Source organism: Notechis scutatus, chromosome 1 (assembly GCF_049901735.1).
Source record: "Notechis scutatus isolate UNSWTSFEM ecotype Mainland chromosome 1, rNotScu1.2, whole genome shotgun sequence".
In the NCBI taxonomy this organism is placed as follows: Eukaryota; Metazoa; Chordata; class Lepidosauria; order Squamata; family Elapidae; genus Notechis; species Notechis scutatus.
The window spans coordinates 258,560,268-258,576,250 of NC_142009.1; the positions used below are offsets into that span (position 1 = coordinate 258,560,268).

Sequence of the window (15,983 nt, forward strand, 5' to 3'; positions counted from 1 at the left end):
TGAATCTCACCCCTGCAAGGGACTCATGTTTATGACAGTTGCAGTGTCTCAGGGTCATTTGATCCCCTTTGGTGACCTCCTTGCAAGCTAAATCAATGGGGAAGTCAGATTCACTTAACAACTGCAGTGATTTGTTTTACAACTGTGGCACGAAAGGTCGTAAAATGGGAGGAAAAAAATGGATGTTTCACTTAATGGATGTTTCACTTAGCAAGAAAAATTTTGCGCTCAATGGTGGTCGTAAGTCAAAGACTACCTGCAATGGTAGTCAGGATCCGAGGTCTTGATCCAGATCTTTTAGAGTCTGGATACCCAAGCAAGACTCAACCCAAGCAAGACAAAGTAGCTATTTATTTAAAAAGCTTATTGGTTCTGGGGTTGTACCAACATTGGTTTTTCAGGGGGTTCCACATTCCTATGGATAGTAGGCCCATAATTTTTGGAGTCCAGAGCTCTCACAGCTGCTCTCAAAAGGGATCTGGATCTGGAATCCATGGCCTGGAAGGTATTTGCCCAGCTCCATCCAATGCACAGTTGATGGCCTTCTTTCCATAGAAGACGTACTGCACTGCCGATGATCACCCGTATGCCTGGATTTACTGTAATTGGCTTTTACATAAAGCTGCTCTCGATGACCACCCAGAAACTCCAGCTGGGGTAAAATAGCATGGCCCTGGTGCTTACTGGACAACTTCATTATTGCCATGTAACACCACTCCTGTGGGAATCGCATTGGCTAGCATTAACTTTCTGAATGCAATTCAGGGTGCGGGTTATCACCTATAAAGCCCTTTATGGCTCAGGGATTTGGGGTCTATAACACTGCTTAACCCACCCATTCTGAGTAAACAGAGTGCCTGTGGAGGATCCCCACCTACTGAGACGTAGGATGGGAGAAGGGGGAGGCATATTTTGTGGGAGCTGTTCTGAAATGGCTTGTGCTCTGAAGCAAAAGTGCTTCTCATTTTTGCAGCCTCCCTGAAAAGTTGTAAAAAACTTGGCTCAGAAACCTGCTTGTTCCGCACGTACTAGATCCACATACAAGATTATTATAAGGGCATTATGTATTTTGACAGTTTTGTATTTTATTTTGCATCAAGTTATGTTGCTGTGTTCTTGAAAACCTATTTGGGTAGTTAGAGATTGGGGGCTTCAGAAATCTGATAAATAAACGAGAAACATGAGAGGGAGAGAGGAGAGGGAGGGAGAGAAGAAATACTTAGTTGTTGTCTCATGTTTAATAGTTTCAATTTGTAATCTTCCTTCCATTGCAACAACCACCAGACAGAAAAAGTAATATGAATCACTAAGCTACTTCTAATAGGCAGCAATAATTAAAATAAGCATTAATAGATTTAAAAGGCCGAGCTGAAGAGGGAAGTTTTAACTCCTTTGATAATGGTGAAAAAATTAAGACTAAGCAGAAAGAGTCTGTATGTAGTTGAACCATGGAGTCCTTGGTGTTCTTTAAGCTTGGCTGTTTGCCAGCAGACATTTTGTTACCCAATTAGGAAACATTATCAGTGCTTTTGCTTGCAGACATTGCATTGATGATGTTACTTAGTTGGGCAATGAAATGTCTACAAGCCAACAATAAGCTCAAGAGGCCACCAAGGGAAAGATAATATCTTTCATTGCTTGGCAACCTCACAGAAAGTTAGGGAAAAGCGATTAAAAATAAAATGCTAGACGAGAGCATGAAATGCATCCTTAGCTTAACTTGGTAGAATATATTCAGCATTACAGGTAGTCCTTGACTGACAACCACAATGGAGCCCAAAATTTCTGTGGCTAAGCAAGACATTTGTTAAGTGAGTTTTGCCCTGTTTAAAGACCTTTTTTGCCACAGTTGCTAGGTGAATCACTGCAGTTGTTAAGTTAGTTAACAAGGTCGTTAAGTGAGCCTGGTTTTCCCACTGACTTCGCTTGCCAGAAGGTTGCAAAAGGGGTTCACATTGCAATAGTTATAAATATGAATCAGTTGCCAAGCATCTGAATTTTGATCATAAAACCATGGGGATGCTGCAATGGTCATGTGACAAATGGTCATAAGTCATTTTTCTCAGTGACGTAACTTTGGTCACTGACCAAATTATTGGAAGTCGAGAACTATCTGTATAGTGCAGCTTTCATTTTTAAACTGTCTACTAAAATTTTAAACCTGATTCATTTCTATATAGCCAAGGAAGTGTAATATTAATTTTGCTATTTATTTAAGAAAATTTATATGGCTACCCCACACGCTCTCAGAGACTCTGGGTGCCTTACAAAAATAAAGTTAGGATCTTCTGTGTCCAATAATCATATGTGAAATGGAGGGGAAATGCATTTTGGGGGGACAAGGCAAATTGGCAATTGAATTTCATTCAGTTTCCTCTTAATATGACATTTAAAAACTGGCATTTAAAATAATGAATCTATAGTTCAAGGCAATACATTCCTTGCCCAAGGGAAAGAAATAACCTAGGACTTGGAACACATGTGTGTTTATGAAGGTAGGAATGGATCTTGCAATGCAGAAAATTCCCTTCAGCTTTATCTTGTAGTCTTTACTGAATACATCAAAGGAAATTGAGTGTTACCTCATCGACATGGCTGGAGGACAGGAAAACCTTCTAGAACAGAATTTTTAAGACATTTCCCACATGTTACTCAACTGCATCATTGACTGACTAATCCATTGTGGATATTCCAGGCTTCCTTTGAATTGTGAGGTCATACAATAGCAATAGCATTTAGACTTAGATACCATCTCATAGTGCTTTACAGTATTCTCTGCCCCCAACAATCTGGGTCCTCATTTTACAGACCTCAGAAGGATGGAAGGCTGAGTCAATCTCTTGAGCACTGTCAGGATCGAAATCCAGGCTATGGGCAGAGTTTGCCTGCAATCCTGCACTTTAACCCCTGCACTAGAAAGGTAGGTTTACAGGCTAGGAGAGTCATTGGTTTGGTAAATTGGATAAATAAATGTTAATCTGTGGCGACAATCTTCCATACAAACCTGCTCTAGAAAGAAATCTTATGGAATCATTGCCTTTCAAAGTCTAAAGAAATAGTTATTGTAAAGAGGCAAATATATGAGCATTGCAACAATTGTACTTGAAATTATCCAGCAAAGATAAAACATGAGACCCCAGAGAGAGGAGAGATAAGGTACAATCATTCCATTACAGGGACATCATTTGCAGACACGATATCAATATGCTGGATAGTTCTTTAGAACCTGAGCAACAAATGCATAAATCAAAATAAATACAAAATTATAAGCATGTTTGATTGATTTGCAAAATACGTTCCAATCACAAAATCCAACTTTTACTGGCAAAATGTTTTTAAAAGGTTAAATAATGTGTTATCGGTTCAAGGAAGTCAGGTGACACGTTTTATATTTTATTTCTATTAAAATGTTACACACTACAGCTACATTTTTTACACATAATTCTTAAAGGTTGGTTTGTTTTTTACCATTTTATGATTACAAAAATCCACTACATATTTATCCAGTGTTTAAAAAGGCAAAATTGGAATACATAAATATACATTTAAGTATAAATACAGTAAGAAAATAAACAGATGTATGTGTTTAATAAATTAATCATAAATAGAGCATTGACAATGAAGTGCTTGTTGAAGAAAATGTTTTCTTCTGATTTCTGTACAACCATATTATATACAAGAACTTTTTAAAAAGAATAATGTCCCAAACTTTTTCCAAAATGTAATTATTAAAATCTTAACTTGTAAAATGTCATACAGAAGGTTCCCAATCATCCAGGACCACAGTTGTTCCAAAGGTCTTGTTTGAAAGACACTGTTCGAAAGGCAACTGGTCTTTTCTTGGTTTTTTTTTCCTTGAAAACATTTTGCTTCTAACTGAAGCTTCTTCAGTTCTGAAGAAGGTTCTTGGATGAGAAGCAAAACATTTTCAAGGGGAAAAAAAACCAAGAAAGTCCCGTTGCCATTTGAACACCACCTTTGGGAACTGTTGCTAACTTTAATGTGGATTACATTGCATTACTTTCAGTAGGAATTTAAAACAGCCTGGACTACATTCAAAGCATCAGCTATATGAAATGGCAGCTTTTATCTAATTGGCCTGCCTTCTTTCATATGGAGCTACTGAGATGAATCAGGCAGTGTCTGAGAACTCTGGTAATTTCAGTCATAGCACAACAGGAAAGTAACTGATTGGGAGAAAAAGTAGTCATCTATATTTATTGAGAATTAACGTTACTTTCATTGAAAAAAATAATTATGTGGTAGAAAGTCTGGACAAAATTATCCAATCTGTAAGTGAATGATTAAAACTGAATATAGATTTTACATTTTTGGCATGCCTAAAGAAGCACATATTTTAGTTTTAAAAGATTGTTCAGTAAGCAAAATAGACATTTGTTGTCAGTCAACAGAGAAATCAAAAGGATTTAGCTGCATCACTTTTTCCTTGCTTTCCCAGATAGCAGCCTAACCCATTTCGTTTTTTCAAAAAATTAGCTCTTCACACAGTTGCAATTGTTCCTGAGCAAACTCACATCACTGGAAAGTCTTTATACCAGGGGTGTCAAACTCGCAGCCCATGGGCCAGATGGGTCGCGCTGGCCAGGCCCACCCCCATTTTAGTGAAGGGGGAAAAAAGTTGCAATATGTCATGTGACGGGTCATCGTGAGTTTGACACCCCTGCTTTATACCATTTAGCAGCAGATATTGTCTTGCTAATAAAACATGACAGTGTTATTATTTAATTTCTCCTATTAGTTGAAGTTTATATTACCTTTTTAAATTATATTACCTTTTAATTACCCTCCAACAGCCAATCTCCTTAAAAATAAAGCAGAAGTCTGCAAAACATAGTGAGATCTAGCATGTATCAAAAATGTGTAACTCCCTTTTGTTTACTTAGTTGTGGCTAATTTATTTCTAAAACTATTCTGTTTAAATACATTGAAAGAACAGGAATCATCCATTCTTTGAAGGAAAAGCAGTTATTGAGACTCAGAGGTAATCAGAAGTAATGAAGCAGTAAATTTTTAATGGGTTTATCTTTCCAAAAATCTTCCAAAGCTAAAGAAATTCTGCAGGCTTTGAATCTTTCTCATTCCTAAATAAAACATTTAGAAGGAACTTTTCTAGCTATTTTACAGATGAGAGAAAGAGAGGGTGAATGAGTATAGCTTTCTTGGAATTAGTATTGCTTTACGAAGGTGGTATCATATATACACATGTTTTAAGTTATCACTTCAACAAATACAATCCTAACCTCTTGATAACATCTCTATAAAATCTAATTAACGAAACAGAAGTTATTAACCAAAACTAGGACTTTGTACTAAGGATACTTCAGAAGTGATACCAAAGGGATCCATGCTGTCAGTTTCAACTGGTTGATGAAAAATACCAGATTCCAAATTTTGCCTGGTATCACTATATTCTCCAAAATCTGTAGTTTCCACTGGCACAGTGTTCATCATAGGTAGGAAATGAGACAATGGAAGAAAGTCTTTTCCTTTGTATTGTTGCCTTTGCCTGGCATTACTTAAAGACACCAAGATTCCATATTTCTTTGACTTGTAGATGTTATAGCCATCTGGACGTATCTCCTCTTCAAATGAGCAATTCTCTGTGGTATATATAAGCTGAAAAGAAAAAAAGTAAACATTACTACATACTGCATGAGTTTATAAGTCTCTTAAATGGCAGATGAAGCAACATTGTTTGTCCAAATAATCAGCGGAATTGTCTATCTGGCTACAAGATAATTAAATATGATATTCCTTAGAGAGATTAAATTGGATTTCTTATTTCACAGAGCTAAAATAATCTTAAGGGAATCTCAAGAAGAAACAGGAAGTATTTATAAATCAGATTATAAGAAGTATTTATAACTAAGTATAGTCTGTAACAAGTTACTACGGAATGGCGATCAATTTTACAAGGTTCATTTTTATTTTTACAATTTTATTTGATTGGAAGGAAATAAATATTTTTAATTCCTGTTTGCTCATCAAGCAATTTATTGCTCATGAGTTGTTTTCACTATGCATAAAAAATAAAGGAATTATCATAGTTTGAACTGAATGCTTTTTTGGGTAATAATATATGCTGTGGAAAACAATGAAGAAAGTTTCATAGTAAAAGACTGGGGCATGATAAAAATGTTGTCATGCAAGACTTAATTATGGGTTAAAGTACTGAATGAGTTTCTTTTTTAACCATCTAATGGGGCAAATAAGCAGTGTCAATCTGACTTATTTATGTCCTTTCAGTATCTCAGTTTGGCATCTGCTTAGATCAGGTAACCTGAAGATATTTTGAGCTTCAGTTCTCAATAGTTTTAGCAACATGGCTAATGGTAAACAATTGTTAGAATTGTAGCCAAAACAATTTGGTGTGTACCAGTTTGTCTACCCTTGCCCTAGATTGTAAGGAGGATTTCTAAATTCTATAAAAACACAGATGCAAAAATTTGAATTATGCGAATAATGGAATGAAGACTGTTATAAAGGCTATTCCAGGGATATTAACGTAACACTCTAGTGTGGAATTAAACCTGGAAATCTTAGCTGCAGCCTTCAAAGTTGACAAAAATCATTAGCAAAATTAATTTGTAATGTAACAGAGAGAGAAAATTATTAAATACAATGATTGGAATTAGTTGTATCAATTACATTTCATTTGTATTAGCTATAAATGAAATAATACAAATGATTTTGGCAAAATAGCCCTGGCGTACTCAGATTGGCAGCAAACCTTGCCCCACTAAAATTGCCAATTGTTTTCGATGATGCGAAAGCAACCTTTGCACAATAGTTGCTTAAGGACAGTGCCATCCAGCCATTTTTACAGTTGGTAATAGGTCTATTTCTCAATACATACTCCAACCTAACAAAAATAAAAGTAGTCCTCCATTTACAACAGTTTGTTTAGTGACGGTTCGAAGTTACAATGGCACAGAAAAAGTGACATGCCCATTTTTCACATTTTGTTCTGATCCAAGCCTGGTTCCAAGAGAGCAAACACAAGACAAAGGCAGCAGTATAACCTGTTTATAAGGTTATACTGCTAAGCTAAGTATCCTGTTTCTTCACAAATAAAAGGCTGCCTCCGACTAATTAACTCTGACAAGAAAGAGCCTTGCGAAGTTTTTTCAAGTCTGCCAAAAAAACAACAGATAATAGTTTACCAGAGTCTTCAAATACCAACTGTAATGTCCACGAGGCTGAGTTCAAAACGTCTTTGCCTTCTGCAAAGTATGTTCGTTCACAGCTGGCTTATCTTCTTGAAGGAGGGGCCATTATCTTGCAGCCTTACTCCCGAGTCGCCTGTAGCTGTTGTAGCTGCTCTTTCCTCCGAGCAATCCTGTGCGCATGCGCACTTGGCACAGGCTCCTCGGGAACCTCCTCATCACTGCTGCTAGCCCCCACAATCTCTGAAGGCAGCAGTCCACTCCCTAATGGTCCTGGCCCCTCATCTGAGTCCTCACTCTCCTCAGCCATCCACAACTGCTGCCGGCTAACCACAACACACTTATGACTATTGCTACACGCCCCTGGTCATGTGATCAAAATTCAAATGCTAGGGAACTGACTCATTTATGATGGTTGCAGTGTCCCAGGATCATGTGATCATGTTTGGTGACCTTCTGACAAGCAAAGTTAAAGGGGAAGCCAGATTCCCTTAACAATCACGTTCTTAACAACTGCAGAGATTCACTTAATGCCTGTGGCATTAAGAAACTTAAATTACAATGCCTCACAACAGAAATTTTAGGTTCAATTTGATGAGAAGTCAAGGGCTACCTGTTTAAGTTGTTGAGGGAGAGGGTTTGCCTTGTAAGAAATGTATGTTTTATGTATGTATTTTCATTTGGTGGGAACCACAATGCCTTCCCACGAGGAAATTCCCACAGACTTCATCAAGTAACAGGCTTCAAAAATCTGAGCAATCATTAGAAAGTTGGAAAGGTCTTTAGAAAACTCTCTTTCCTGCCATTGCATGCTCATCCATGCTTTTCCAACCCATATCTGATAGCCTTAATTGAACTTCAATTCTCCAAATTACTGGATATCCTGCTGGAAACTGAAACCCAGGGTATCTGGAGAACACCAAACTGGGGAAAGCTGGAATGAAACTTGTTTGGTGATGTAATGGAATAAATATTCGCTATTTTGTATATTAAGAGCAACAGAAAGAAAGGTGTTCATTCGTAATTCAGAAATGTTAATGCTATGAAGAATGTGGCCATCATTTCAGAGAGTTTTAGTCTCTTTGTGCCACTGTTGTTTTTCCTAAAACTCTGGTGTTACTCTGGTTCAGTCATTAGAGGTAACTGAACTCTTGGTCAATAAAAAAGTATTGCTGATTACGTAGAATGCTTCAATGATAAGAGAAATTGTGTTATTGCACAAGTTCTTTCTCAGTCAAGCATCTGCACCATTCATTTATCTGGCATACAAAACAGACTGAAAATCCCATCACCCATCACTTATTGCTGAATATTTTATAGCAGAATTCCTTCCGAGAGACAAATAGGCTTCAAATACAGGTCCTTGCTTCTTCACCAATAGCTTGGGCAGTCAGTCATTTGGAAAACATGTTTTTACTCTTTGTCAAGATTAGCAACGGCATGAAATGTGAAGTTGCCGTCATGACCATCCCTTAATAGCACAACTTTGAAAATCAGCACCATTTTGAATATGGTAGGAATTGAGCAGGAAGTATGCAAAAATAGTAGTGCATGCCCTACAATAGGCCCAAAAGTTTGAAAGAGAGAAAGAAGTACATCCAAAATTTATCCCACCAACACACCATAAACCCAGGAGGGGAAAAAAAGTAAGTTGTGCTCCAAAAGACTGGGGAAACTCTTGATTTAAAATCCTGCTTCAACTATGGAAGATCACTGAATATTTGAGGCCGTTCATTATCTTTCAGGCAGAACTACGTTGCAGGCTTGTAAACGAAACTGGACAAATGGGTGCTGTGTATACTGTTTTTAAGAAAGAAATATAAGCAATGAGTAAATTGTCCCAATTATTGCACCTCTGTGGTGTTATAGGGTATAGCCTGTTTTATTTTATTGATTAAAATAAAAACAAGTTCACAATCAACAGTGTAATTGAATATATTTAGTGGTATGCTTAGCAAGGTTTAGTTCTAAATGGATATAATTGCACAAAATCACAGATAAGCAATACTTCAGGAGGATACATGCTAATCCCTATTTTAATGATGAGACAGCTTTAAACAGTATTGTTGTTTACAAGCAGAAATTACATCAGATTTGAAGCCTACTGTTTAACTCTTTAGTTACTATTAAAAAGTTAACTTTTTGCACCCTACTTATTTTCATTTTTGAAAGGAAGTGAATTTTAATGTAACAGGCTGAGCATTATGAATGGAAGCAGTGATAGTAATTATCTAAAGTTATACCTTTAAAAGCATGTAAAAAGCAATGCCTGCCTGCCTGCCTGCCTGCCTGTCTATCTATCTATCTATCTCTGGGATAATAAAGAAGTGTAAATGGGTAACGTTTTAAATTGAAGCAAAATGAAGAACGCCCTTCCCAGCCAAAAATGAGCAAAAATATTGCTGTGTCATCAACTACACATTCAGTCCCTTAGAAGGTCATTGAAAACAACAGGATTACAAATCATTAAAAATAGGGGGTTTTCTTCTCCTGTTCAGGTTACTTGAATGAGGGCTCTAGTTTAATGTACTGCAACTTGCTGTATACTTATTTTCCAATCTGAAATTGCATTAGGAATATTGCTTTCAATAGGACAGAATAACATTATGTTTGGGTGACCCTGAGGTTCTAGTAAGGAGTTACATTTGGGTAATTGCGGGAGCTATGTAACACTGATTTGGTGTGGGGAGCATGACCATTGCTACCTATCAGTATTTCCTAGGATATTTATTTCTTTATTTATACTTATTTATTATTAAATCTTATCTGCTACCTAATACCTACTATATTCTTGGCATAGAGAAAACATTAAAAAAGACCCAAAGTACTTAAAGTTTAACATTTAAGTGCTCCATTCATTAGCAATTATAAAAGATTTTTTTTTCCAATCTATAACACTGGCCATTTCAACTTTTTAAAAAAGGAGTTCCACATCTACAGCTAGTCCACTGTTCTGCTGCTCAGCCACTATGTAGCACATCACTGATGCCCAAAAGGTTGAAGTAGCCAGAGACAACAAGCATTCTGGAAAATTCACAAACACCCTGCCAGCTTCTGTCCCTTTCTTCTCCGTTTGTTCTTATTTATCCTGCTTGCTAGATTGCAATGCTTCCCTTTCTGCAGGCTTGCTTTTTTTTTTTTTTTTTTTGTTTAAATCAGTGTGCCACACCTTGCTGCAAAAATCCAGATGACCAGCAGATGGGAGTCAATAGTTAGCTTTCTGCCCTTTGGATTCTGCTGTAATACCAACTCTTATCTAGCTCCTATAAACTATGTTTGCTACCAACACAATGCAAAGGGCACACTGTATATTGTAAAGGGTCTCATTAATTGGGCAGAAATAGCACCTAACTTTTATTATTTTCCACCTGGCCACCTCTACAAAGAAATAATTCCCCCCTTCCAGAGTATTAAAGGAAAGTAGACAGAAAGCTTTGTGAGCCTATGCCTTCCGAAATAGAAGGAAGCTACAAGCAGGGGGAGCTGACTTGCATTCAATAAAGAACGCACGATTTATTTATTTTTCTGAACGTGACTGCAATGCCAGGGATGCAGAGCCGTATCTGAATGCGGGGGAACCCAGACCAAAAATCGCTAGCGAGCCAGCAAAGCTTAGTGGGTGGCCTCTAAAAAAGATTTACGCTCTTATTTCTCCGCCTCCCCTCCCTCAAAAGGTTACCGTGAGGACAGGGCGCGATAAGGATCTATCTTCTGCCTGGAGCCCCGAAAACAGGTCCCCAAAGAAACGTAAACAAATAGTAACTCTGTAGTCTTGTACGTTCTGGAATGTGGCTGAGGCCGCCCCTTAAGCTGCCACGGTGCTGCAGGAGTAGCGCCCGAGAGCTCTTTCATCCCATTTTTCCTTCCAAAAACCCAGTGTAAATTATCAAGCGTCCTGCAAAACTTGGCGATCCTGTGTGAATGCCCCTTCCTCCTCCTCTTCCTCCTCCTCTTCTCTGAGTCTGGCGAAGCCAAATAAAACTCCTCCTTTCACGCTACAACCTTTACTTTAAAGAGCCAGAAAAGCGCGCCCTTCCCGCCACGTTTTAAGGACCTCGGCGCAAACTTGTCCCAGGTCCCCCGCGTGGGGCGCGTCTCGCCTGGTTGCGAACGGAGAGGCAAGACAAAGCCGTTCCCGATCGGGAGGAAAGGATACGTAAGAAAAGACATATATAGCCTGTCCCCGTAGTTGTTGTTGGTGTTGTTGATTTTTAAAGCAGCTTAGTCACTCACCAGTCCGTGCAGCCTGCCTTCCTCTTCCATACACAGGTAGCGAGAGCTGTGCACGCCCTTGATGGCCACCGTGCGAAGCGCTACTGCCCGGATCTCCAACAAACCTGCGCGGGCGGGACAAACAAACCGTTGTAGGGTTAATGTAGTCCGTGGGTGGGGAAATTGCCCTCGGGGAAAGGAAAGGGTCTCTCTCTCCCTCTCCCCCCCCCCTCAGATCCTCAGGAAGGATAGGATGAGCCCATGAACAAAAGCAGGGGTCTTTGTAAAGAGGGGAGAGCAATTGGGTGGATGCCCCATCCAAAGGCTTTGGACGGGGGGAGCTTTGGAGGGGGGGCAGAAAAAGACCCAAGGCCCGGGGTTATTTCAGGATCTGGGTTTTGCTCGCGCCTCCGGGAGCGCAGATTCAAAGGGCCACACACACACACACACACACACACACACACACAAATACGGAAGCGGGGAAACGGCTTGGGTTAAGGTGCAGCGAGTTGAGGGGAGCTACCCGATGCCAAAGCGTCCCCTTCCAAAAGTGAGGGAGGCCCCCGCGGGAAGGACCCACATCGGAGCGTTGACGCTACTTACTGTGTCGACTCTGAGCAGCGGCGCCGTCCACTCGGCCGTCGCCGTGGATCCTGAGGAAATAGCTGAACAGCCCATGCCGGCTGGCCGTGTAGAGGTGCCTGAACCGGATTGGGTCCCCCCAGCCGTAGTAGACGTGCGGTCCAGCATCGGCCAGAGGCACCGATTTGACGGCCGTAGCGAAGCAAAGGCCCAGCAGAGCCAGGGGCGCGGCGCGGGTTTTGCAGACCTCCATCCCCATCCTAGCAGAACGAGCGGCCGGGGATGGGTGGCGGGATTGGGGTGGGGGGGGGGTGGGAGCTTCCCTCAAGCCGAAGGACCGTAAGCACCGCGCGCCGCGAGGTTCCTACGCTGGGGAGGGAGGTGGGGGAGAGATCCCAGCCGGAGGATGGAGGGGCTTCGGGAGCGAATGTCAGAAGCAGCGGGCGAGCCCCTTCCTTTTATAGCTCTTGCTGATCAGCCCAATCGATAAGGCGAATACCGATTCCAATACAGACCCTGAGCAAGTGCTCCGGCCAATTCCCGCCCCGTCGTATTGATCTGGATGACATCACTGCCCAGGGGACACCCTTCGGGCTTCAGCTTCTGACCTGCTCTGGGACGAGGTGGAGCTCGCATTTGCAAGGGAGTCGGGGTGGGCTTTCCAGATCTCTTCCCTCCTTCGCTTCGCCTCGCCTCGCCTTCCCGCTCGGCTGCCTTGGATCGGTCGCGGGAGAGAGAAAAACCCACCTTCGGCAGTGGGATTCTCTTTCCGAAGCCGCTCGGGGTCACTTCCTTCCCCTACCCAGCTGCCCTCCCGATCCGTTGAAGTCCCGAGAGGTAAAGAATTAGCCACAGCCGCGAAGTCGGCGTGCAAAGCAAAAGTGCGAGAACTTCTGGGGAGAGAGAGCGAGAGAGCGCACGAAAAGGGGGCTTTTAACGAAATAATACACACACACAGACACACACACACACACGAGAGAGATCTCCCTCCTCCTCCCCTCCACAAAAATGAGAGCAAAGCCTGTCTGGCTGGGCAGGGATTGTGTTCGGGGATTTTTGCACACCTATATGCACCGTGGCGTTCAACCCGCACAAAACTCGACCTTCCTTTCCACCTGGGCATCTATCTAAAGTATAGGAGTAAAGCAAGGGCGGTTACACGTTCGAGACCACACGTGTGGGGAGGAGGGAGAGCAGAACTGCGGGGCAATTAAAGGAAGTTTAAATCTGAATGCAATTGCCAAATGACCCGGAAAATCGCCTCCCCTTCCACCCATCTCCAGCCCTCTTTGTTCCCCAAGGTGCCCAAGCGCCTCGGCTGATGCAACAGCGCCTTGAATTGAGAAAAGCTGGAAAACGAAAAGCAACATCTGCAGGCAGCCGGGGAGAGGGGCTGCTTTTTTCTTTTTGAGTTTTAGAAAACAGTTGATATAAAGGCATTTTTTTTTAAAAAAAATCCATACTTAACTGTAAAGTAGCTATCTCTCTTCTTAGCTATATTGCTGTTGAAGAGCAACCCCACCCAAGTCTTATATATATAGTCTTATATATATTCGCAAAAGAAAGCTCAGGACCATAAACCAGAAACATGTGGAAGAAGATGGACAACCCTGCAGTGGGTGGACAATGGTTAAAATGGACAATAGTGGATGATTGATGTGTGTGTGGATGGGATGGATGGATGATAGATTAGATAGATAGATAGATAGATAGATAGATAGATAGATAGATAGATAGATAGATAGATAGATAGATAGATAGATAGATAGATAATAGATAAAATATATGAGAATTGGTATACATGCATGCCAATTTGCAGCTGATAAGCCCAGTATGTATAAAGATGTATATATCATCATCATTATTTTAGCCATTGTCTATCCACTGCAGGATGAAGGCCTCTTCCGCATGTTTCCAACCAATATGGTCCTGAGCTTTCCTTTTGCCAACTGGGCCCTGCAATACTTGCTAATGTCATCCATCCATCCTGTTTTAGGTCTCTTTCGTGGATGCTTTTCATCAAGTGGAATCCATTCTATGACTGCCTTGATCCATCTGCTGTCAGTTCCTTTTGCTATGTGACCCTCCCATTTCCATTTCAATTCTTTTACTCTCTTGACGATATCATATACTTTTGTTTGTTCTAAACCATGTGCAGGTCTTTCTATCTTGTTGTGTAATGCTGAGCATGTATCTTTCCATGGCTCATAGTGCCTCTCATAGCTTTTATATGTATGTATTTATATGTATATGTATGTATGTATATATACATACATATGTATATGGACATGGACATGGACATGTATATGTATGTACAGGGACCTACAGCCCATCACTGTAAACATCTGAGGACAGAAATTACACACTGAACCTCTGGGTGGCACTCCAGGGCAATAGGACTATACTTCTTAACCTTTCAGAGTAGCCAAATTTAGCTTGCAAAACATTATGGGAAGGTGAAGATTGGTTTAATTAGCAAAGCAAAGTATTACGATGATGCAAATTCCAGCCCAAAATTCTAAATGGTTCTGAAGGAAGAATGCCTGCTGTTGATTCAGAATGCAAGAAGTTCTATTAGAGTGGGAGATGGCCATGACTCAGGAAAGCTCCTACACCCTTAGGAGACAGAGGAAGACTCTTCTGAACTGTGTGATTAAAAAAAAGAACATTTCTCATGCTTTCCTGTTACCCAGTGACTGGGCTCGTGCATCACATTAAAACAAAGTGAATGCTTTGTCTGACTCGCAGTGCCATGTGAAAATCCTCAGTGTGGTTTAATGTTACTCATAGATGAAAGTATGATCATTAAGGCTTGGTCAGGAAACTTTGATTTAAAAAGAATCCTGGCACTGAATATATGCAAAGAAAGCCAGTGTTAAATCAGTTGATTGACTAAAATTCTACCAGCAAAACCAACACAATAATACTGCAACTTCGGAATGGAATACACCATTTTGATTCAGTTTTGTTGATCTTTTGTTAAATTTAAAAATATTCTAATTTCAGCAAATGGTTAGTAAAATCTGAAAACTAGCAATATATTCTCAAAACTGCAGTCCTATCCATATTTCAAGTAAATAGATAGATAAAATTACTTTCAAGTAATTTTATCTATCCATATCATCATCATATCATATTAAAATTAAAGATACTCAACCAATAGATTGAATAGTTTTCTTATATGCAAAAAAATAGTTTGTCTGTGAATTTTCATATGCACTATACAGAATGTTTATTTCCAGTTATAAATATTGAAATAGCCAAATAGCAAATTTGTTGCAAGATAAAAGTTGAACTTTAAAACTGAGTGTGTCCCTGTTTTTACATAGATATGCTGCACATTTCCTTATATTAGTCAAATAAAACAGTGCATAGATTCAATAATATTCAAGAATTTATCCAGAATAATACTCAAATTCTTCAGCTTGCTAATTCTTTGTTTGACCACTAGATAGAGCTTTAAACCTTAAATCTCTCCCACAATCTCTAATTCTACAGTGACAATTCAAAAGTGCTGCCAGGTTATTTCAATTGCCTTTAATGAACCTGTTCTGGTACCTTCAAACTTCCAGATATATCTAATTGAATCTGCATGATTGAAGCAAGATCAAGTCTATTTGCTAATCATGATATAACTAATTTATTCAAAACGTTTTGCCATAGAAATTTATTTCACTCCAAAATGTAAACAATAAATGTTCCATTAATAAAGGAGCAAAAAGGAGAAGCAAACTTAAGTGAATTCTCAGACAACGTGAACTGTATTTGCTTAAGAGAAACTACAGCAGGAAGACCCAGCATGCTGGGGTGTGTGTGTGTGTGAATAAATAGAAGTTATTTATTTATTTGTTTAATAACATTTGAGGTCACCCAACTCCACAATAACTCTGGATAGCTTATCCATAAAAAAGTAATGGGGAAAAACACATAAATGACTGGGAGAACAGGACATCAACTGCAAACTACCCACAACAGAAAGAGACACCAAAATCACTTTTCCTT

The 15,983-nt window shown here is 39.9% G+C and overlaps 1 protein-coding gene across 1 annotated transcript; it reads right to left on the reverse strand.

Annotated features, from left to right (window-relative positions):
• Nucleotides 1-3,373: 3,373 nt before the first annotated feature.
• On the reverse strand, nucleotides 3,374-12,929 carry FGF19 (fibroblast growth factor 19). Its single transcript, XM_026664621.2, has 3 exons — nucleotides 12,003-12,929; nucleotides 11,421-11,524; nucleotides 3,374-5,637 (listed from the first exon to the last, which is right to left on the reverse strand). The coding sequence occupies exons 1-3, from the start codon at nucleotides 12,238-12,240 to the stop codon at nucleotides 5,308-5,310; spliced, it is 672 nt and encodes a 223-aa protein (XP_026520406.1). The 5' UTR covers nucleotides 12,241-12,929; the 3' UTR covers nucleotides 3,374-5,307.
• Nucleotides 12,930-15,983: the final 3,054 nt, after the last annotated feature.

Bases quoted from the DNA above. Each gene is read 5' to 3' on its own strand.
- FGF19 (XM_026664621.2), bottom strand. From the start codon at position 12,240: ATGGGGATGGAGGTCTGCAAAACCCGCGCCGCGCCCCTGGCTCTGCTG. The intron at 11,525-12,002 runs GTAAGTAGCGTC...CCGCCCGCGCAG, and splicing joins CGCTGCTCAGAGTCGACACA to GTTTGTTGGAGATCCGGGCA. The intron at 5,638-11,420 runs GTGAGTGACTAA...TTTTCTTTTCAG, and splicing joins AAGGCAGGCTGCACGGACTG to CTTATATATACCACAGAGAA.